Source organism: Symsagittifera roscoffensis, chromosome 3 (genome assembly GCF_963678635.1).
Source record: "Symsagittifera roscoffensis chromosome 3, txSymRosc1.1, whole genome shotgun sequence".
NCBI lineage: Eukaryota > Metazoa > Xenacoelomorpha > Acoela > Convolutidae > Symsagittifera > Symsagittifera roscoffensis.
In genome coordinates, this window is record NC_087064.1 from 76,894,737 (window position 1) to 76,918,795 (window position 24,059).

Genomic DNA, 24,059 nt, shown 5'->3' on the forward strand with positions numbered 1-24,059 from the left:
ATTTATACTAAGAAATTTCAAGTAAGAAAGTTTAATCAGCATCTAATTAACAACAAACAATAAACTTGCCGTTCCGCGGGATAAATTGTCACGCATAAATATAATGCAGGAGTTTTTATGTTTCAATTTTAGGCCTTTACAGCGCGCATAAACTAGTCCAGAGCACGGCCAAATTGGCAAATTTCAGTCGCCCAAAATTTAACAAAAAGTAAAATCAGTTTTTTTTTGCAATTGAGCTGGAGTAGTTGATATTTTTAATGGAGTAACAATTTGTCGGAAAAAAATGACTAAAAAACGCCCCAAACATAGATTTTCCGATTTTTTTTTGAAAAACGGATTAATACGGAAAATTAGATGTGAAACGAATCTCAGTCGTAACAAGGTTGCTCTACTCCGGGTTCAAAAATTAGATATTTTGGTCTTATTTCTAAGTCTTTGCATCAACAAAACGAGTGCTTGTACTTTGTGTGGTAACACTTACAGTAGATTTTATTGTGATTTGTTTATAATCACTCTATAATTTTTTTCGAAACTTTAAAGTACTGGTATGGCAAGGTTATAATTGAGATCGACTATTGGTTACTTATGCAGTATTACAGAACAATTTCTTCTGTAACTTCGACAAAAACTGCTCAAATATCAACTCAAAGACTCGAATGCTCCGATTGCTACTTGATCAGTATCAAATAAAGTTAATTAAAATATTCAAATTTACAATATATCAAACATCAAGTGTGAAACTTTAATCAGCATCTAATCAAAAACAAACAATAAACTTGCCGTTCCGCGAGATAAACTGTCACGCATAAATATAACAAGGGAACTTTTATGTTTCAAATTTTAAGCCGTTACATCGCGCATAAAACAGTCCGGAGCATGGCCAAATTGGCAAACTTCAATCGTCCAGTATTTAACAAAAATAAAAAAAGTAGTTTTTTTTTACAATTTTTTTTTCCAAATTTTCAATGGAGTAACAAATTGTCAAAACACAATGACTAAAAAACAGTTACAGTAGATTTTATCGTGATTTGATTATAATGTTCAATTTTTATTATTATTTTCAAAAGTGTTTTTCGAATTTCATTTTTACTGTTTTTTTTCTGTATTTAGCTGAAGATATGTTTTGATCTTTCATTTTTTTAACATTAGCTAAAAATTTTTAATCCCATGAGCTCAAATATAAAAGTCATTTTGCTTTGATCTTTTTTTGTCATGCTATGGGTTTTTGAAAATTGCCAATTTATTCGACTTCGGGTAAGTGAAACATGATAAATTTTAAATTTTGAGATTTTTTTAGAAAAGGGGAGTTTTCTCTTCTTAAGAAATGTTCCAAAAATTTATGAATGCATGCAATTTGTTCTAACTAATAATTTGCTATATGTCAAGTGAATCAGTTTGGATTTTACATAGCATGAGGGGGTATGGTTTTCAAAAAGTCCAGTAAAATGGAATTGAAAAATTCGTCATGTTTTTTTAAGAGAACGAACTTAAAGGGCAGGGAACAATCAGAGCTTCGCTTTGATACGAGCATTCCTATGTCTTATTGAAAAAATTCATGTATTTTGAAAAACTGCCATACACTAAAAAAATATCATGCTTTTTCATACAATGCAAAAGGTTTTATCATGTAAAAAGGAAGTGTTAAATAAAGCTTTTAATACTGACTTATTAATGAAGTTTTTGGGAGTAATCGGGTTATTCTTCCGACTCTTGAAGGTATTTTATGCTTGGAGTGGGATTCACTCTGTCATTGACGGCGATATGAACTTTCAGAATTCAAAAGTAAAAAAAGTTGCCTCATATTTGTTTCGCGCTGTAACTTAAATTATCAGCACTGTTAAGTTTTTATTGATGATACAAGTAACAACTGCAAAAACTTACTTCGAATTTTTCCGCATTACAAATTTGTTCGAATTGAGGCAAACTAATTGATCGTAATACTTTCTTACGACTCAAACTTTCACATGTTATATTTGATTTTGTCCAAAATTTATGATTTTTCAACATTTTTAAGTGAAATCCACTTACCGCTTTTGTCTGTGGATTCAGCAAACTGCTGTAATTAGATTCCGATAATAGTAATAGCGGATTCCGCATACTTGTAAGCTGGCTCCGCTTACAATTCGCGGATTCAGCCTACAAAATGATTCTACGACAGCGCAGTTTACTGCACTCAAGAATAGTTATTTGGTACAGAATCCTCAAATTTTTCTGGATTCCGCATTTTTTTTAGTGATTTCTACAAATGTACAGCAGTTTTTGTTCCGACTTTTGTAATGACAGTAACGGAATTTTTGTGCTCGGGTGGGTTTTTTTTCTTCAGACAAATTTCGATACTTAGAAATCGTTCCAAATTGGTTGAAAGAAGCTGGTTTGCCACAATTGATATGTTAATAGGAACGAAATCTATCCTTTTGTACTTAATATGGCGTGTGGGAGGACGACTTTTAAAAACAATTATGTACTTTTAAATTTTTTTACTTACCTTTTTTCATGTTATTTTTTGCTCCATAGACCTTAAAAGGCACTAGGAACATTCAGGGCCTTGCCCTGATACGAGCAGTCTTGTTTTTTTTATATATTCAACCACATTGAAAATATCTAAAAAATGGCCTGGTTGCGGATTCCACGACAAGGCCATTTTGATTCTCTTGCGGAAACCGCTTGCAGATAGCAAAATGCGCAATTTGGTTCTGCAATGTGCGTTTTGTTTTTTGTTGACGGCGCCATAATTAGGTTCACATGTGAGTCAGCCAAAAATTAGGTAAGCCGTTGCTTTACAAAATAGATGTTGAATAAGGCTAAATAAACTAATATTTCAATCTTTTAATGAATAAAAAAGAAGAATAAACAGTGTGCAAAAAGAACAGAATATTCCGACTACATAAGATTGTAATGACAATTAGAGAATTATGAAAACTCGGTAGAGCGTTTTTTAAAAGTTTTGTAGCGTGTTAAAGCGGTTTAAAAAAGCTTTTTACATTAAACAAAAAAACTAAAACAAATAAGACTATAATTAGGGTTGCAAAGGCAGTTAAAAAACTATAAAATCTTTCATTTTTTATTCGAACTTTTAACGAGTCAAAATTGTTAAACAAATCGTCTTACAAGAAACTAGAAAACAAGAATAAACTTTTGTAGTGCAAGTAGCTCAGAGTGATTTGAAAACAAGAATGAGTGCAAAAATAGTAAGGAACTTATAAAAAAAATAATTCATTTTTTTTTCCATTTTTTGAAGTTAAAAAACTTTTTCCAAAGATTACCACCAATTTCTTGAGGCGCTTTTAGAAAAATTGAGGCGCTTTTAGTTGGTCGAAGAACGATGTCATAAAATAGTACCAAAAAGGGGACCCTTTGGGCGGTGAGGGTTCGAATCCCTAAGGGCAAAAGAAAGCTCACCCCTCCCCCTAAATCCGACCCTGACTCCCAGCCATATAGCCCCTTTTTTGAAAGTGGTCGAAACCAAAGATTATATTTAATTTAGTTTGCGTTTGACATTTCAATTTTTGAGTAATATTTAAAGAAAGGAATCTAGTCAGAGATCGGAAAAGTTCACTTAAAATGGAATATAGCAGGGCAGAAATAAATGACATCAAAACTTAGCCAGGGGTGTCAAATTCCTGAAAAAATTATCGAATCTTCCTCCTGAATCTGCCCTCTTCCAGATATATAAAATTAGTGCATATTTTCAAAATAAAAGGATAAATTTGGAAGTTGGATGATAAAGTTGACCGTCTAAATTGGAAATATGTGGAAAGAAACGGTTGGTTGACCTTTCATCTAATTGAATGGTCAGCTTGAATTTCAACTTCTTATTTGTCAGGAAACTTGTTCGAATGAATGTGATGGGCGATTTGTCTGAATTTTAGGAAGTTCACTTGCACAGTCTGCAAAATTAATGCCTCCTAGAGACTAAGTGAATCGGAAGCTATTTAGCCCAAATTCCACCTAATTTCCTTGAAAACTGAACCCCCGAGAAACCGATATAAAACGAATGGAAAAGTACTTAAGAGAAAGTGATTGCTAACAACGGCTTCTCATTTGTCATTGGGGAAATGATAAGCATCAAATGAGCTTTCAATTACTCCAAAAACAAATAATCGATCTGCTATTTATTTATTAGAGTTGAACGATTTAAATAATGAACTCTCAAATCCAGTAAAAGTAATTCATTGCAAAATGTAGAAGTAAGTTTTTGTAAAGAACTCAGATTGAACTTTGAAGTTACAGAAAAGTATCAGTTACTGAAAACCACTAATAAGTATTTGCTAAATCGACTTCACTTGTAAATGCTAAAAGAGTGGTTTTCAAACAAAGCGGCTTATAATGTTTCGGATAGTTGAAAGAACTCTCTGCAATCAAATAAAACAATATATGCGCATGAGGAATTTCGAGAAGTAGAGAGGGAGAAGGTACCCGGGTCGAGGTGCTCACTTTATGACCGTCTCGACCAAAAATTGGTACATTTTGACCGTTTCAGTCAAAAGTGGGTATGTTTTGACTGTGCTCGACCAAAACAAGGTGCTCGACCGTGCTCGACCCAAGTAAGATATGTTTCCTCCATATGCATAGCAAAAAATGTGATTGACCGTGCTCGACGCAAAGCATTTAATCCTACTCAAAGCGCCATTTTAGGTCTGTTAATAGCTCATGCCAAATTTGGATTTAATTAGTTGTTGGTTTTCATTTTTAAGCTACCAGATTGGCTGCTCAAAATCTAGGGGGGGGGGGGGGGAGGGGGGTTATATCCGCTTCTAAGATATATAAAATGAAATTGAAAATTCTTTAACAGAAAAAACTCAAATATAGATGTTGCTCAAATATAGGACTGATATCACGCAGTGCGTTGAATAAACTTTAAAAAGGGGAAAAGCAAATCAAACGACAGTTAAAACGCAATTGTTCATGAGCGTTTTAATTGGTCTTTGAACTGGACATATCCATGCCGATATCTTGCTTTTTCTAGTATTATCTATAACAATTTATAACTAAAATGTTCATTTTTCTTGATTCATAACGTGAGGAGGGGTTTACCCGGAAAATTTTCTAGGAGGTTGATTTGATATTAAGGAGATTGTTCAGAAAAATTCCAAAACAAAACCTTTCCCAGGGGGTTATATTGTTATTTCAATGAACGGAATTATACTATTTCTTAGAAAATCTACATACTTGAAGATGTTTCAAAATTGACAGTTTTGAATTTTTGTCATTTTAGATGGAAAAATATTTGCCTTACTGCTTAGCTTTATTGCAAACAAACTACAGTGCGTATATTTCAAAATTTAAAGTTTTTTTCTTTTTTGCTCCATCATGCTGCTTTGTCTTAAATGAATTGAAAAAACCAAAATAATTTAGTAAATTAAGTGGTCGGTCTGTCGTAGCAATTCATATAATTTCAAAAAATAAAATATTTTAAGTAAGTCATATTTTTCTATACTTCTGCAGGTCATGTCTTTTTCCAGAAATTGGAGCCAAAAAAGGAAAAACATTTTTTGGAATAAGAGACCAACATTATATTTTTTTGAAATCAGATGATAATAGCTTGAATAAACAATAAAAAGCAAATATTAGATTCCCAGATTGGTTGCTCAAAAATAAGGGGGGTATTTTTTGTTAGATCTCTTCCTAAGTTATAAAGAATGAAAATAAAAATTCTTTAACAAAAGTAGTCCAAGTTTGCTCAAATGTAGGACTGTTAGCCGGTAGTGCGTTGAGTCAACTTTACAAATGCGAAAATGCAAATGAAAGGACAGTTAAAACGCAATTGGTCTTCGTCGCTTTAATTAGTTTTAGATCTATTGGACAGATCCATGTCGATATCTTGTTTTGCTGCTATCAACGATAAAATTTTCATATAAAAACTTTATTTTCTTTCTTGATAGCGTAGGGAGGGGATATAACTGGAAAATATTTAGGGCTTTGTTTTGTTTTGTATGCCATTTGTGTACAGAAGTTTTAAGCAAACTCTTTTCTAGGGGGTTTTTCCGCTTTTTTTTATTGTTTTAAAATTTGAGATAAACAACGTTTTTTTTCAAAATCAGATGGTAATAGCTTGAATAAATATTTAAAAACGACAGTAGATTCCCTGTGGTATCATGTGATGGCATACTTATCCTTCTTTCAAGACGGCTGCCCCATTGATTGATTATTCTGAATCAAAAAAACTCAAACTTCTGTTTCTCGATAGAGGAAATTTTTTTTTGGAATGGTTTTCTAATAAATCAAAGCACTGCTTGAATGAAAGATTTTAGACATCATTTTTATTATTGTACGAGTTTCTACGAGTGCTTGAAGTTGCATTCTGAAAAACCGACACTAGTCAGTATCGAACATTTTAGGGCCTTTACCTTATGTTTGATCATGTTATGTTTTACAGTTTATTTATAGATTTTACAGTTTAAAGCAACCTCAATGTTCAGCATTCTTGTCCACAAAAATTATTACCACAAAAAAATCATCGAAATGTGTCGAGTGATATATTATGTTAAAAATTTTTCAGTCGTGATTAAGAAAAACGTTCAAAACTTTTGATTTTTGGGTTGTTTTTGAGCGAAGGATTTTAGCGAGCAGGCTTATTTTTTGCCAACCAAATCAATTGCCACAAAAAATTGCTTAATTGAAAGGAGTGATACATCATCTTGAAGCCGTTTCAGCATTGATTCGAACGCTATTGAAATCTTCGTCCCAGTGTCGTCCCAAAAAGTTGTCCCAATGTCGAGAAAAACTGGTTCATATTCGAGCGAGTAAAGTTTATAGTAAGCCATGAAATTTTTGTTTTACTTCAGTAAAAAAACCTTTTTGGAGTTTTTTTAGGGCGTCTTGGGAAGACAAAAATTTCAAGAATTCGAAAACTTCAAGAATTCGAAAAAGAATTCAAAAACTTCAAGAACTCAATTGCCAAAACTGCCTATGTTACTCTGATTGTAGAGTTTGTCATAATTTTAGGCTTTCGCCTGACCCTTTCATCTCACCACGCACAAAAAATAACGACGTTAATTTGAAAAAAAAAGAAAACGTTTTTCCAACAATATGGTAGGAACATTCTGTGCTACTTGCACATGCACAGGCGTCCTTGATTTCAATTGTTAATACGTCGAATGCTTGATTGACTTTGGTTTACATACTTTAGTTTGTTTTGTGAGCTAGTGTTAGCCACTGATTTAGCCTCTCAAAAAAGAGTCGCAAACAAAGTATGTGAATTTGTAGAAGTATATACGATATTTACAGAGATTTTTAGTCAAATTTTAAAATTCGAAATCCAGAAAAATTGCTCTCAGGAAAAAAAACCCGCTCTCATAATACCGAGAAGATTTTTTGTCACTCAATTGATTTATAATTAGTTTTGAGTGTTCTCTATGTTTGCTTTGGAAGTCGAAGTTGTGGCTTCTTCAATTCCGTTGTTAGTCGAAGTTTTCATCAGCTGATTTGCGGAGCTTTCAATCGCAGCTGAGTTCTCAGGGCAAACGTGAACCATTTTATTTTTGGGAGGTTCTGGTATGATGATCTGTGTTTGTAATTCATTGTTCAGTGCACCAGAGTTAACATGGCCTGATTCGAAAGTTCCGACGTCAATCGAATTGCTCTGCAAATTAAATGAATCATCTTCATACTCCGATATCGAAACTTCCGACAAGTCTTTTTCTGGACTTGGCAGAAAAACATTTCTTGTTGAAATTGGCGATATTTCTGAAGGAGTTGCGAAGGTCGAAGAACTCAACGCGCTATAATTGGCAACGAGTTTCTCTAGGCTTTCATTCGACATAGTGACGTCATTTTGGTCTTCGTCGGAGCAATTAGTAGCGAAGTCTTTGCCATACTTGGCGTATAGTACTCGCATGCCTGGATCTTGCAGGCTCTTCATGGCTTTGATCTGTTCCCACTGGTACAGACTCTGGAGGGCGTGTTCTCTCTCAACCCCTCTCTGCCACCCGGTGGCATTGGGTCCGAACTGGTATGTCTTCCTCTTGGGTGTGGGGTGTAGGGTGCTGTTCCAGTAGTAGTGTCTCAAAGCCCTCGTGATGCTGGAGTAGAGAATCTTCTTACTCGATGGTTGGCGACCTGATATTTAAAAAATAGTCTTTTTATAAGATTATTGCACTTCATAATTAAATGCAAGCACTTGGCTTCAAAGGACTTCGAAACAATAATATAATAATTATTCTTTTCAAAAGTGTGCGTGGGAGTTTTGCTATTGACAGGGTTTTCAAAAAACTTTAAACCATCTCAATCCTCCTCCATCTTCCCTCTTCGGAAGGCCACTGTTGAGAAACATAGAAAAATGCAGCATGCTAAAAGAAGAAAACTGAAAAAAAAAAACACATCGAGCACAAGAATCATAACATGAACAACATGCAGGACATACAAACTTACCTGTGACGATTACTTCCAGCTGTTTGAAAATAAAACTGGAATGATTGCGATAATAATTAATTAGTTTTCGCTCTAATTTTTTGACTGACTTATTGTATCGTAGCTGGTTCATATGTCTTCTAGTTTATGTATTATCTCACCACTCATTGCAATAGTTATGTAATAATTACCAAATTGTTGGCACTATCTGTGAGCTTGAGCATCTTAACAAGTCCGAAAGTAGCAATTTTAGACTCATTAGATTTTTAATCACAGTTTCTACGTGTTGAAACGAGTAGAATATTAATTTCTGACGCCTAAATTGGTTAAATTTTTTTAAGCTTCGGTCGAAAAAGCTAATATTGCCTACAATTTGACACTAGTATTGATTGAAGTGTGCTTTTTTAGTTGAGTTTAATCACCTGGAATGCTGTCCTTGTAGTCGTTATAGATGTCCAAAAGGTAGTCATCGTTGAGGAGTTTGAAGAAGCCGATGCTCCTGTTGCGCCACTGGATCACAGCCGAGTACTGGTCTGGTCGGCTCAGCAGCCACAGCAACAACTCCCACAACTTAGCACTCTTCAGATTACGCGCCGTCCCTAAGATGACAGAAACGAATACTTCCAAATAGTAGAGAAAAACTGCCTTTTTTTCCAACAAATTGACAGAGGAAGTCGCTTGGACAACAGATATGTGCGTTTCAGTATCTGTAAGAGACTGAAAAGAATTAAGAGGGGCTAGTTACAATGCAAATAGCACAGTAGCTTTCAGATGCAAATAATACAGAAGCTTTTGAACATATTTAACATTTTGAACGAGTTTGAAAAAGAAAAAACCCAAAAATAATGAAAATTGATGGGGGGGGGGGGTCGAATTCAGGAATTCCCTGTTTGGTACTATTTTAGGACATTTTTTCCAGCCTAAAATTTTGGCGCCAGTACATACTAATTTCAAAGGGGAGCGCGCGCCGAAAAAACGCAATTTTTTTAAATAAAAACCATCCAAAAAGTGCTTATAAAGTTTTTTTCAAACTCGCCTGCGGCGCAGAAAATTTGACTGAAAATTAACGGAAAAACGGAGAGCTTGGAAAAACAATTTGGTTGAATTAAAAAAAGTCGATAAAATTTGTTGAAAAACAACCCCCTCCCCCCACCCCTCCTCGAGAAAATCCTAGATCCGCCCTGGCGTCGAGAAAAATCATTTTTCTCGACAACGGTAAAGTTTTGGGCTTCAAATAAACTAGGCTTTAAACATGATAAATGACACAATTGAAATGCTCAAATGCTTCGTTAGAAGCAAACTTTTCAGGAAAAAAAATATAAAATTAATCGTCATTTTTTCACATTCTCAATTTGCCAGCAGGCCAGAAAATTATGATAAAATATGGTCTTTTTGTTCCGACTTTATATTGTTCCAGGAAAAATCTGCGCAACTATTGAACTGCAAGAAAATCCACGCATTTTTTCAAAACAAAACCTTCTTCAAAAAATATTTTTTTTATCACCAGGCTGATGATTAAAACATACAAATTTATATAAAGCTTTATCTTCTGTTCTCAGAAAACAATATACCTTAGAAGAAATTTCAGTCTTAAATTTAATTTGTCAATTTTGCATCATTTAAAGTGAAAATTTTTAGAAAGTTTGGAGTCACAATGCTCAATTACTGTTTGGCTTACCTGGTCCTTTTCTGCACTCCTTGCGAGACCTCGGCATCTTGGCAGAGTCCGCATAGCCAATCACTTCATGGTTCCTGACGTCAATTACAGGCTCCGACGAAGTCTCCCCAATAAACTCTCCCGTCCCTCCCCCATTATCATTGGACACCAGGGACGGAAACTCCATTGCGAAGCAGCTTGCCCTAGGTGACGAAAGATCAATTGCCATTGCACCTTCAGGCACTGAATTGACCCTGTGACCCGGAGACTTCAAGGTCAAATCCAAAGGCTGGTCTTCGTCTATTTTGAGTTGGTTGAGCGAAGAATTGTGACCAAAGTTTTGTGGTTCACTTTGCGATGATGGCGTCTTTGTTCCCATTGAGTCGTCCTCTTTCTTCAAACAATAGTTGCTCGCAACAATATTTGCAATATTTCCATATTCACCGGTATTTTTAAACAATTTTCGCGCTTTTTTGGGCAGTTTTTCAACTTTCTGAAGTGTCTTCCTGTTGCTTTTTTGTTTTATTTTCTCAGCTAATGCTTTCAAATGTTTCGGAGAGTTTAAATCCAGTTCGGCTTCGGTTTTTGGAGTCATGAAAGCTGCCGAGTCCTGACAGGGGGGCGGGAACTGATCGTTTTTCAAACTCTGATGTAAGCCATGAAGTATGGACGATTGGTTCGCCACGTTTTCAAGTAATATTTTCTGATATTCAGCCAAAAAGCTTTGGTGTTGCAACCAGGGATTTGACATGGCTGAAAACAATTGTTGACCGTAATTTGGTTGCGGGTAATTCACAGGAACTGATGGCTGATAAAGCTGCAATGACGGTGAAATTTGTTGTGCATGTTTCATGGCAAGTTTTTGTTGATAATTGTTTGTAGCAAGTAAGTTGGCAATGTTTATTTGTGCAATAGCGCTCGGCAAAGAAGGTTGTTGGAATATATTAGGGCCGATTTCTTCTTCCAAATGACCTTGCGGGTCAAAGGAGCTCATATCATCTTCTGCGGAGCTTGACGCGGAAAGGTCCAAGGCCATTTTCGTTTTCAAGATCGCAATCTGGGTTCTCAAAATTTTGGGTTTTTAACCAAAAATTTTGGGTTTCTAAACAAAATGAATGAAGTTAGTCTGAGTTTAAATAGAAGCGACGCTTGGTTGGTTTGTCGAGAAGGTATGATTTTAAACATGTGTTCCTTTTGACAAAGATAATGATAGCAGCTTTTAAATGTGGACTCCTTTCATGAATTCTGGAAAGTTTGCTTAGATTGATAAAAGACGGGTTAATTCGAATATGAGCTTGCTGCCGAATTTGTTGTCAGTGTTAGCTGTATTTGCGGAGAGGATTTAATTTGAGGTTTATCGGAAAAGTTGACCTTTAAGGAAGAGAACCCACGAAAAGAGAAGAGAAAGAGAGAAGAGATCTAACTGCTGAATGGTGCATGGCATAGTAGCTCATCTGAACAACTGGGTTTCAGTTTTAGGTGTGCCATTAAGATATTCTAGAACCCACCTCACCTAACCGAACCATGCCATAATTTAGTTCTTTCGCTCATAATCATACAACTGTATCATGCATTTTTGAACTCCCTAAGAATTCGAGGCTGTCAAAGCATATTTTTGAAAAATTGCAGTAAGTTTTTGTTTTTCAAAAACATCACTCTCTGAAAATTGTAGCTCTAAAATATTCTGAAAAAATCAGAATTTTTTTGTTGAATGATCAAAAAAGTTCGGTTTATTGTTCTGTCGGTTCTATGAACCGACGCTTTCAAAATTCTAATCCGAAATGAAGAAATTACCAAAAAAGGATTGACATGAAGATGAGACTGAAAAGAGAAATTTGTGATTGCCTAACTCCCACTACCCAACTAATTAACTAGTTTATAACTATGGATTACCAGATGACGGTATAAAATTATGCAGGGGCGGATTTGGAGTTTTTTCGAGGGGGGGGCAGATTTTCAAAATTTTTCCAAATTTTGGCGAATTTTTCCGAAAATCTTTCCAATAATTTTTTGTAAAATTGTGACCAAAAAATCGCGTTTTTTCGGCGCGCATCCCTTCAAATTAGTATATATTGGCTTCCAGAAAAAATTTACGTTTGGTCGGCCGAAAAGGATGTCGTAAAATAACACCAAAGAAGCGACCTTTTGGTTGGTAAAAAAAAAAGTCCGCCCCACCCCCTCCCCCCACTCTAAATCCGCCCCTGAAACTATGGTCAGTGAAAAAAAACGTAATTATATCCTAATAAGGTAAACCATCTGAGGTGCATTTTACTAACTTGCTGCGCTTAGTTGATGATTATGACTACGGTTATCTTGTTAAAAGAATTTCTGGGCAGGCAAAACTTCAAATGTGACCAAGTAGAAAATCAGAAGGCAAAGAAGATATCAAGATGATATAAATCAAGAAAGATATTGTATGGGTAAAACTATCTAAACATCTGAATTCGAGAAACTATAAGAATTTAGGGCTGTGATATTTATTAGGAAGAAAGATCGTTAGATGGTCACAACTATGTATCTTTGAGTATCTCATAATTCGGCAGTGGTATATGTCTGTTCATCATCTCGACGTCGAAACAGTTTAAACATTCGGATCTCCGCAATATTGAAAAGTGAATTATTTGCTCGGATATCAACCGTTTACCCACTGGTCGATTTGGAGTTAGGCAGTAATAATTTATTCAGATAGTTTACAGAAGATGATTATGATGATGGTCGGTCAGGTGGTAGTTATATTCTCTCTTTCTAGTTAAGGTTGGGTCGAGTAGTAAGACATGGCAAATAGTAATTATGGACATCATCCATCAGGCTACATAGTTAGATAGTTAGATAGGCTACATAGTAGATGTTACCTACTACTACTCGTACCATTTAACATCCACTAGCTAGCGTCAAGTAAAATATACTCCAAAGAAAGATCTCGGCAGCCCACTACGTTATGTTTACTTCCCGAACTCGAACCGAAACTGACTATATTTCAAGAAGAAAAGGACATTATACTTTTGAGTCCAAGCTAGTGGTATTAATTGACAAAATTTAAGTGAAGTTACACCATCAATAAAAAAACTCCCAAAACTTTTGTCTTAATCTGCAGCAGGATGCATGAGAACCCAAAAATATCATTTTTAAACGATCGCCCTTTTCACTCTTGTGGTTTTATTTTACATGATCCATTTCTGGACAACCAGCGCTAATTTTTTGACGCTAATATTTATTTCGGGAGACAAAATCTCGCGCGGAAAACTTTTTGTCAACACTTTCTAACCACTGCCAAAAAACGGCATTGTCAGCCTGATATGTGAACAAATTACAATCGGGGTGCAGAATTTTTGCGATATATTATTACTTTTTAATGCTTGAGGAGAGGAGGGCATACGTAATTGTTATTGAAGGTCGACTAAGTTTTCGAAAATTTTTATTCCTGTCCCTTTATATTACATAATGATTCAGAAGCTAACTATTGACTTCAGATGCTTTGAAAGCAAACGTGTTTTAGGTTGCTGATACGAGAGTGGGATCTTCATTAAAAATGTTAAAACCCTTACCTTTTCAAGAATTTTATTTGGTAAATATCAGACGAAAGTTTTTACAAGCCTAGGTCAGGATGTTAAATTTCTCTATTAAGTCTGGCTTTTGATGATGTCAATGTTTTGGAATTATAATTAGCTAGCCAGTTTTCAATTCAGGCACGTATTTTCTTGATACTCAACTCTTAATTGTGACGAAAGTTAGCAAGTCTGCCTACTATAATAGATTTAATAGACGAGCAGTTCGTCAGTTGATTAAATCGTGCCTTTTTCAACTCAGGTAAAAATAGCCAAAACTCAGTTTCTTTGTTCGCTCAGAACATGGTTCATTTTGTAGTCATTTAGCTTCGTTTTTCTTGCTTGTGTAATAACATCCAGCAAAAAACGTGTTCAATCTTTCTTAGTTCTATAACTTCTTTTTCTCAGTCTTAGATGGTAAGTTCCAAAACTTGGTTAATAATCGTTGGTTTAAGTGATTTATTCTCTCCAGCTCTTGAAAATAACGAATACTTTCTCTAGAATCACTACACGTGCGGAAAACCGCAGAAACTACCTGTACTAAAATCAAAAACTAATTCTGGTCGTTTGTTTTTGAATCGGACCAAGCGGCCAAGTCGTAGACAAAATGTACCAAATTAATTTTAAAATGGCCGGAGCTATAATGGAAGTTCGATACCAATGTAGCAAAAGTGCATTTTTGGTCAAATGATTACTAATAAATGGTTACATGGTCAAGTGTTGAGCTCATGCTTCTTTTATGGAAAAAATCTGAGTAAGCTACGTTTTTCATTTATCGTATTTTTGTCTAATCGGGGCTTGGTTGTCGGATTAAAATAATAAAATGTTGACCTTTTTGTCGATCTTTTTTTAAGTCAACTAAAACTAATTTTGGCCGCGCGCACCTCCTTTTCTTGCATTCCCATAACATCGAGGAAGCTCATAGTTTTTTTATTCATCTGCCAAACTAAAATTTAAAACTTTACTATTTCAAACAGGGGCGGATTTAGGGGGGGGGGGGGGGGGGGGTGGCGGACGCCCCCCTCCTCAGGGATTTGACCCCTGCCGACCCAAAGGGTCCCCCCTTTGGTACTTTTTAAGAAATCAATTTTTGGCCTAGTTTTCAAACTTCTTTTGCACGACTTTCTTCATTAAAAGCTGAAATTCTACCTAAAATAGATAGAATTTCTGAAATATCTTATAGTGTTTTCAAAAATTACAAGAACTAATCTGTTCAAAAAATGTTTCAACTGTGATGGTTCAAAAGCGAGGAAAAAATTTATTAATAAGCCAGCCTTTATCATTGGCTATTGTTGTTCAAAGAAAGCAATTAAAATTCAAGTAATTTTAATTCTCACAAAATAAAATTCACTATCTCCTACGTATCCTGAAAGTTAAACATCCAACTAAAAACAAGTATTTTTTTAAGAAGAGTTCCGCTTTGCATCTGCGAGAAAAATACAGCACAGATGCCATAAACGGTTTTACAGAATATTTGAAAAAGTATTGCTAAAAATTGATTAATTTAATGAAACACACTACTAGATTTGGAACCCAATTTCATTTGGACGGCATAAGAGACAGTGATTTCAGAAAACGAAAACCCAAAACAAATAATCAAAATTCACTACACATCAATAGGGTTTTTCAATAAAAAAATTTCGCTATGTATTAATTTATTATCATTTTCCATCACAACGCTATACCTAAAGAAAGCTTACAAATCACATAATTGACTGACTGCTCTGTGGAGGTTATAGTTTTTTAGTTTTTGTTGGTTAGATGGCAAACTTTTGAAATCTATTGACCAGTTTTATGACCTTTTGAACGAGTTCATATGACAAAAATAAAAACAAAATTTGTGAAAACTGATTCACAAAAAAAAAGAATTTGTTTCGCAAAACAAACCAAAGTAAGCGGAAAAAGTAACAGTTCGAAATTTTTTAGCAAGTCCAAAAGTCCAGCACGGACACGCGAAAAGTTTTCAAGAAATGCACAAGTAGCGGAACTGTAAGACACATTTGTCAAGAAATTGAGCCTACTCCAGCAGAAAAAAAAACAAGTTCTGAAATTTACGACTTATTTGATCGAGTTGGACTTCAAAACACAGCGAAGATGTCAGAAACGATATGAGACGGTTTTTTAGAATATTTGAAAAAGTATTGCCAAAAATTGAGTAATTTAATGAAGCAAATCACTAGATTCGGAACCCAATTTTATTTGGATGATATAAGAGACAATAATTTCAGAAAGCGAAAACCTAAAACAAATAATCACATTTCGCTACCTACATATCAATAGGGTTTTTCATAAAACAATTTGAAAGGTAATTATTCATTATCATTTTCCATCACAACGCTATACCAAAAGAAAGCTTACAAATCACAAAAAACTGACTGCTCGGAGGAATTTATAGTTTTTGTGAGTTAGATGGCAGTTTATTGGAGGCAGAGATTTTTGAAATAAAAAATAATTTTTTGGATCACTTTAAAGAATGATTTTATCTGGAAAAAAAGTCAATGAAATCAATAAAATAACATTATTTTGGCATACAAAAATGAACTTGACTTGAAACGAAATAAACGCAATTTACCCAAAGAAAGTTTGAAACTGAGCAAAACTTATAATTTTCTAGAAAAAAAATTAGTTAATGGTATCCAAAAAAATTGCTTCGACATAACAAATCAAAAATAGGTTTAAATCAATCAAGGAAAAAAAACGCAAAAAGACAAAAAAAATCCAAGAAAAGAATGGCTGCTAAAATAGTGCACAGTTTCTAAAACTTAAAACCAAAAAGAAAATTTTTCAGTGGAGAAGGATTTGAATTTTCGAGAATTCCAGAAAAAAATAACTACAGCTTAAAATTGAATTTTGAGCACAAGTTTTCGAAAAAAAATCCTACTTTATTATCAAAGATCGTAATTTGTTTTTCGTTTGACAAATTGTGTTGATAAATTGAAAAACAAAGGTATTAATTAAAACAAAAAACTGAACAGAGACAAATTTAATGACCTTCTGAAATTTAAGGACCTTTTGAAAAAATAAAGACAAAAAAAATTGTGAAAAATTACTAAAGTGTGGCTATCTCTTATAGGGTTAAAACAAAGCAGCGCAACGCCATGGTTGCGCAGTGACACTTAAAGAGTATTATTTATTTGATAACGCCTGGTCTGATGATAACGCCTGGTCTGATGATAACGCCTGGTCTGATGATAACGCCTGGTTTTCTAAAATATAGCCAACAGAGAGTTGAAAAAAAGTAAATTAGAGCAAGGAAACTGAAAAAAAAACCTAATTGTTTTTGAATTAACTCCAAATTTCGGGTTTCAAAGAAAAAATTATATGCTTTTAAAGCTCTGAGCTTCGCCGAGAAATCTGAAAAACATACAACTAAAATCCAGTATTGAAACTAGAAGTCGATCACGTTTTTTGTGACTTCTACATTTTTGCTCTAAATATTTTGTATAGCGCAGTTTGCTTTCTTTAGAACGGAGAAAATGAGTTCAAACTAAAAAAAATTAAACAGCCAAAAAACAAATTTCAGCATGAACAATCTCAACTTATATATAAATCAAAAATCAAACCCCAAAAAATTGATTTTAAACTCATAAACTTTGAGTTTTTTTCCCTTGAAAAAACAAAAAAATCACCAGACCTCTAAACTACGTTCATTGACATTAAAAAAAATTATTCGTGCTACTCAATCCATCATCAATATTTACCTGGATTCAAACTGAACTAAAATCGTGTTTTTCCAAAATAAATCTGTGTTCTCCATTTAAAAGAGTCTCAATCTATGAGCCAAAGCATTTTTTTATATATAATGAAAAAATACACAAGCCAAAATGCATCTCGCAATTTAAAACAAAATAAACCGAAACTTCAACCATCTCAGAAAAGAACATATTTTGGAACCAAATCGCTTAACCCGATCAACATGGAATGATTTCCGAACTAAATAATTCGCTCCTCGCAAATTATCATTTTGGTCAAATGGCCAACTTAAACATCAATTTGGCAAAAATATTCATTAACAAAAAACTTTTGAACTTTCGAGTTCAAGACATCAAATTGATTCAGATGTTACAAAAAAGCGGTAGTTGATATCAAGATTCGAAGCATCGATTGTACTTCAGCGCTTCTTCAAAAAGCCAACATTATAGGATTGTAGGTTTTAATTCAAACCATTTTTTTAAAATTTTTTATATCACTTCACTTCTGTTTCTCTCCTTACAGAATGATACTTTTCAAATGCGGAAAAATTTGCCTCGCTTAATTCCCAAAGGTACACTTATGCTCGGCCTGCGCATAAACCTAAAAGCAAAAACGACGTTTTACCAGACTCAAATCTCAAATTTCACCACAACTTCAACCACATAACAGCTAAGATACACTATAACATTGCGTTAAAAGATAAAGCTTAAAGAAAAGACTGAAATTATGTTTTTTGAAACATTAGGTTGAAAAAAAAACAGAACTTAAAAAAATATATTCATGCAAACAATTGATTACTGTATTGGATGATGTTCATAAACAGCCTTGCACAATATTAATAATCAGTTAACGAGCTGCAATGCAAGTATGAGAACAAAGTTTGGGTCCTGCTGAGCTGAAAACAAAACTATTGTCATGAAAAAACTTTGAGCCATTTCTACGGCCCAACCGTACTAAAATACATAAAAGCATTTCAATATAACTTACTCTAAGAAGCGCAACTTAACCTAATCAAGTCGACATAACATAAGCTGAAACCGTTCAACCAAAAAACTTAAATTATTCGAAATCAGACTTGGTAAATTTACAAATTGTAGAATTTACAAGTATAGTAAAAACTCTTTAAATCAAAATGAAACCCATCCTTTTGAAAAAAGCCATTAAAAAACCGAAGCAGGTAATAAAAATAGCTTTCAACACAGAAGCGTAGCTTCGCTTCGCAAACACTAGCGAGAGCACGAAAAAAAGCAGCTTTATAAAGAGTGCAATAAGAAAAAGTACAAATCAGTCTCGAATTAGAAAAAAATGGCTACGTCTAAGATTCGAACCAACGACCTTGAGATTAGAAGTCACACACAGTAACCACGGAACCTTAATAGTAGATAACAGACTAAACACTATCCAAAAATAAAGCAGAGAACAGATGCTATGCAATTTCCAAATAAGTGAATATATTTAATGAACACTTATATTTGCGAGCTAGATGAGGTAAGTGTATTATCACGAATCTTTTTTCTAATATGAAAAACGCACTGTGGACCGACTGAGACTGAGATGAAAAGCACTATTTCAAATTAAAATTAACTGAAAAAATAAATATTGCCTGAAACGAACTCTACCTAATTACTACCGAACCTAAAAGATGGAGGAGTTATAAGGTTTCAAAAAATTGAGCATGTTGACTATTGCTATTACATTGACCACTCTGGGAACAAAGTTATTAGCGTTGAAAAGTCTAGTATCCATTTGCAACACCCTTGCTGATCGCAAAGGTAGACACATCGGTCGCTAAATTGTTAGCTAAAAACATAAATTTCCTAAATTTTTGTGCTATTTCAAGTGCTGTTTTTCTTGAGCAATGTGAATGAAAAATATCACGTATATTTAATATATCAAAACAACTCAATCTAATTTTACCTACCTATCGCAAATAGTAATTAAGAAACAACAACAGCAGAAAAATCCAATTACCAAAATATTTCTTCGAAATAGAAATTCTTGATGTACAGTTAAATTCAGTATAAAACAATTGAAATTTACAGATTCAAAAATGCTTCTTTCCTTGTATAGTACTCTGTCAGTTTATCTCTACTATACTGTACATAGTCGAAGTCTATTTTTGAGATTGTGCTCTGCAAGAGGGACCACACTCCCCAGTAGAAATGAGACAACAGACACATTTTGCCAACATTCCTGTAGAACTCCTCCACCTCATCCGCAGTGGGGGGAGGGAGTGACTTGAGGGCGTTAAATGAGTCTAGGTAAAAGGTGATGAACTGCTTCTGCTCTTCGGGGGAGGGGAAGATGGAGAAGTCGATGACGTCACCGATCCCACACATCTCGTCAAAGTGGTTCCCTATTATGCAAAACTCGAATGCACTTAAACGAATCATTCTTGTTGTCACCTGTTAAAATCGATTAGATGACAAAATTGCCCAGATTTAAGGAAAAAACCAGTCGGTTTTTGAAAAACTTTTCACAATCGCCGCTTATTTATATCTCTCATATCTGTCTTGGGCTAGATTCCATTAAACAAGGCTAACTCACCAACATCAAATGCCCTGTAGCTAGGGCCTCCATACTCATAATCAATCAACTTCACTGAATTCTCCTTCTCATTATAGACTAAATTGGCCAGAAGAGTGTCATTGTGTGAGAACACAAGTGGTTCGTCTATTCTACTCCACACTTCAATCTCAGCCAGCTCCTTCTTCAGGGAGTCAATTGTGAACCTTTTGTCCGAAATGGAAGCTAGCAGAATGCCCTCATGATCCGACAGTTGTTCAAGCCACTGTCTCGTTTTCAAAATGGGCATCGGAATGGAGAAGTCAAAATCGGATTCACTCGGCTGAATTACAGAATACAATTTGGCGATAGAATTAAATAGAATTAAAATTTGGCGATAGAATTAAAATCACCACCCCGATTATGACTAAAATTCTGTAACTTTGATATCACTTTAATTAGACTCAAGTGAAAAATAATTTTAGAAGGAATAGCTTAGCGATATTCACATACTATTTTTCTCATGAAGATATTGTTGACAATCTATCCTTGATGTTTTTCATTCAAACTACAGCACATTTATCCTAATTGTTTGTTTTCGAGGGATAAACATTGCAAAGAGACGTACGTGTACTCTACAGTGCCATTGTGCGAATGTGTCTGCTGTGAGTCTCATGATGTTGGGATCCCTGCAACTCTTGGCATCCAGAGGAACTCCCTTGAGGTACTCATATGCCAGTCCATTCTTGAACACACTGTATAACTCAGGGCCCAGTCCAACTGCGAGGAAAGCAAAGGTATATTTTTACGCAACATTAAAGGTCCCTAGATGAAAAAAGGTGGAAAAATTCAAATAATGAGAATTTGACATCGGCCATTTGTTTGAAACATGTCAACAAAGCTTTACCAAATCAAAAATAAAAGAAGACACTAGCTATGTTATAGTTTGGTTTCCAAATTGTGTACTTTTTTTGTCCATGACATGATGAAAGGATCTGCACGAAAGGCCAGAACTTAAGTATGTTTGATAGTTATAGTTGATAAGGCATAATCGACAACAATTTTATTCGAATAAGAAAACAAAAAAATTTAAGAAAATTTTATAAAAGAAAAAGGCGGATGACAAGCCCTGAATAAAAAAACAAAAGAAAAATTGAAAAAAAAATTTTAAAAAAGGCAGATGACGAGCCCTTGATAAAAATAAAAGGGCTTATAAGCCCGTGAAAAAGTTTAGCCAACAGAAATTTGGAAATGAGTCAATGAACGCAAGTAAACAGAAAAAAAACTGACTTGTTTTTGGAAAAAGTCTTACCTTCGAACTTCAAAAAAATAGATGCCCGAAAGCTCTTTGAATTTCTAGAACAACGTATGACTGGCACATTTTTGATATAATTCTATAATTCAACCAATTTGAGAAAACTGAATCAATAAGTAAAGTTCTTATTTCGCTGGGAAATCTGAAATTTAAACGAGAACTTTTGAAACGAGAAGTCATTCACGTTTATTGTGCCCTGTTTCACTTTTTCCAATCAACCAGTGAGTTTGCCTTCATTCAACGAAGGAAATGAAGTGAAATAAAAAACCATAACTCAAACCGTACGAAATCAAAAACCAACAAAAAATCATCAAAACCTAAGTAAGTGAAAATCACTTCGTTCCCTTACACTTTAAGAAATTAAAACACACTTGAAGACAAAGTTCCTCCCTATTTCCAATATTTAAAACGAACAGAAAAAAAATTGAGTCTCTTAGCAGATGAATGCACTACTGACGCCTAATTGATTGATAGGCAAAAAGCGACGCTGAACTAAAAAAAAATACATTGAGTGATATAAGCGAAGTAGTACATTTATCTCACGGCGTGTCAACAAAACTACCAAAGTTTTGCTCCAAGGTGGTTCATGTGAAACAAAATAGAAAACCGCTCGACTTAATACCGAAAATATTTCAGTCAATTTTGACTATTCATTTTTTGAGCCAAAACATGTTAATTAAATTGTCTATTTTTCAATCAGTAGTAGCGCCAAGATGTTCTCAAGGAGCTACCAAAGGTACTAAAGCGATGAGATTAACTGTCCCCCTACAAATAAATCGATTAAGGGAAGCAAAATTGAAACTTTTAGAGATAAACTTGAGGGCAAAATAAACTGATTTTAACGATAAAAGGTTATCAAAACTTAATTATGATTAACAATTTGGGCAATCAACAGATAAACGAACTGTTCTATATCGTTAAATTTATCAAGCAAAAAATTCTGCGCGCTTGCATGAAACGAATATTTTATACGGAAGCATTTTTCAAAGTTAATATGTGGTAGAGGGAGAGTTCTACGGTAGGTCATTTAAGGAGTGGATTATACGGCGACTGATCCAAGCTACCATTTCTTAAGTAAAACGGGAATAATTTTTCTTTTGGTATTTATGAAGACCAATCGAAAGCGCAGCGAAGCAAGCCGTAGCTACTTGCGAATACCGCGTTTGAAATTAGCGTTCTGACTTGCGACTTGTTTGGAGTCTGCTAAAAGATGCCTTTGCTTGCTTCAAACAAAATCGATTTGCTAAAAAGGCCAAATACTATAATGAATTCAATTAGCTAATAACTACGCGTTGATTGTGTGATAAATTTAAATTATACAAATGATTGGCAGGTATCTGATGATCCTTGTCACCGGATGGAAAGCATTTGAAACAGTTCTCAATATCATCGATATTATCATTTAGCTCGTTGCAGAGTCCGTGGATACGAAATGTTTTTTGATTTTTGAATCAGCTGTCTGTTCATAAGAAATCAAGTTCTTTTGACTCCAAGAGGATGTGATTCGGTTTTTTGGATCTACTTAACAATCTACCCCCCCCCCCCCCTTTCTTGAATGGGGTGGAGATTGTTAAGTAGATCCGGTTTTTTTATTGTTCTCAGAAGCCAATGTTCTTTTTTTACAAGTGTATGTTTTTTAACGATTTTCAACACTTGCGTCTTCTCTTGGCAACTGTGAGGCTGTATACGATGAAGTATTGATAAACCCTTTTTCTAAGCATCAGTATTAATCATATAATAATTAAACTAGCGTGAGTGATTGAAGTAAGTAGATAGGCTGTCTTCCAGTTTTGTTTCAGGGCAAATTGAAATATTTTCTTGCACTTTCAAACTTTTCTATTTTTTAATTTTTTATCGCTGGTATAGTCTTTATTTGTACCTAGAATTCGTTAATTTTGATGCACATTATTCCGTTGAATTGGGCTTGCTTTTTTTGAAAACCCATCACTTGAAAAATATAATCACAGGTTACACCAATTTTGACTTCAGGCGACCAAGATTCTTCAAGGCATTTCGGGCAAACAAGTATTTCTCAACAGATTGTCTGCTCTTGCATCTGGTGCTAGGTAAATAAAACGACTAGAGTTTAAAACGACATGACATTTGGACGAAGAATGAGAGTTAAGAGTTGAATTGTAAATTGAACTGCTCGAATTTAAGCGAATTCTATTTCTCAGAAATACAATTGGAAAATTTGTGTGTAGCTTGTAGCTTCGTTTTTAAGTACCAAAAGCGTTTGTGGTCTTAACGACTGTCGTCTGGTTTTCCGTACGCCCTTGGAGCTATCTGCTACTTTACGTCTCATCTTTCTTTTGAATTGGCGATATGAAATGACGAAAATTATTTCTTGTTCTTTTTCTGAGGAATTTTTCTTTACTCTTATCAAAGTATGTACTTACTGTATCGGTCTTTATTTTTCATTAACTTATTAAAAACAGGTCCTGTAAAATAATCGGTCGGTGTCCGGCTAAGAAGACGAGAGCGACAGCTATTAAGACGACAACCGCTTTTGTTCTGACTTTACACACAAAAAAAAGACGCTTACACACAAAAAAAAGACGCTACACACAAATACTCCAATTGTATTTCCAAGAAATACAACTCACTTCAATTAGAAACGTTCATATAATTGTTTTTACTCTCATTTGTCGTCTTAATTACCTAGCACTGGATCAGTTCTACAATTCGCAAACAAATTTAAGACCTACTGTTTCAATCCTTTAGGTAAACGGTGGTAGGTAAATGAGACTTTTACGAAGAGGTGAACTTATTTTTCGAATTAGGCTGTTGGAAAAACATTGGAGAATTTTGAGTAGCGTCGACTTAAAACCCCACCACAAATGGTTGTCGTCTTAAAGGATGTCGTCTGATTTTCAGGACACCTGGTCTTTTATTTTCCATAATTTATTAAATAAATCCTCGCCAGGTAAAAATATCGGTAGTTTAAGTCGAAAAAAACCGGTTTCCAATCAACCGGTGAATTAGCCCTCATCAA

General features: G+C 34.5%; 2 protein-coding genes across 4 annotated transcripts in view; both read right to left on the reverse strand.

Annotated features, from left to right (window-relative positions):
* Positions 1-7,200: 7,200 nt before the first annotated feature.
* On the reverse strand, positions 7,201-13,833 carry LOC134842617 (uncharacterized). Of its 3 annotated transcripts, none has more exons than XM_063859033.1 (4): positions 13,552-13,833; positions 10,028-11,108; positions 8,772-8,948; positions 7,201-8,058 (listed from the first exon to the last, which is right to left on the reverse strand). In XM_063859033.1, exons 2-4 carry the CDS (start codon positions 11,040-11,042, stop codon positions 7,337-7,339), a joined length of 1,914 nt encoding a protein of 637 aa, XP_063715103.1. In that variant the 5' UTR covers positions 11,043-11,108; positions 13,552-13,833; the 3' UTR covers positions 7,201-7,336. The 3 variants fall into 3 exon arrangements, with proteins under 3 accessions (XP_063715103.1, XP_063715106.1, XP_063715105.1); XM_063859036.1 differs by lacking the exon at positions 13,552-13,833 and adding an exon at positions 12,283-12,396; XM_063859035.1 differs by lacking the exon at positions 13,552-13,833 and having other exon boundaries at positions 10,028-11,448.
* Positions 13,834-19,202: 5,369 nt separating this feature from the next.
* Positions 19,203-24,059, reverse strand: part of LOC134842856 (ethanolamine kinase 2-like) — a 262,324-nt gene continuing 257,467 nt past the window's right edge. The window contains exons 4-6 of the mRNA XM_063859359.1: positions 20,378-20,529; positions 19,792-20,092; positions 19,203-19,600 (exon numbers count right to left, since the gene is read on the reverse strand). Coding sequence (XP_063715429.1) covers positions 19,281-19,600; positions 19,792-20,092; positions 20,378-20,529 — 773 coding nt within the window. The 3' untranslated portion in view covers positions 19,203-19,280. The remainder of the gene's footprint in view (positions 19,601-19,791; positions 20,093-20,377; positions 20,530-24,059) is intronic.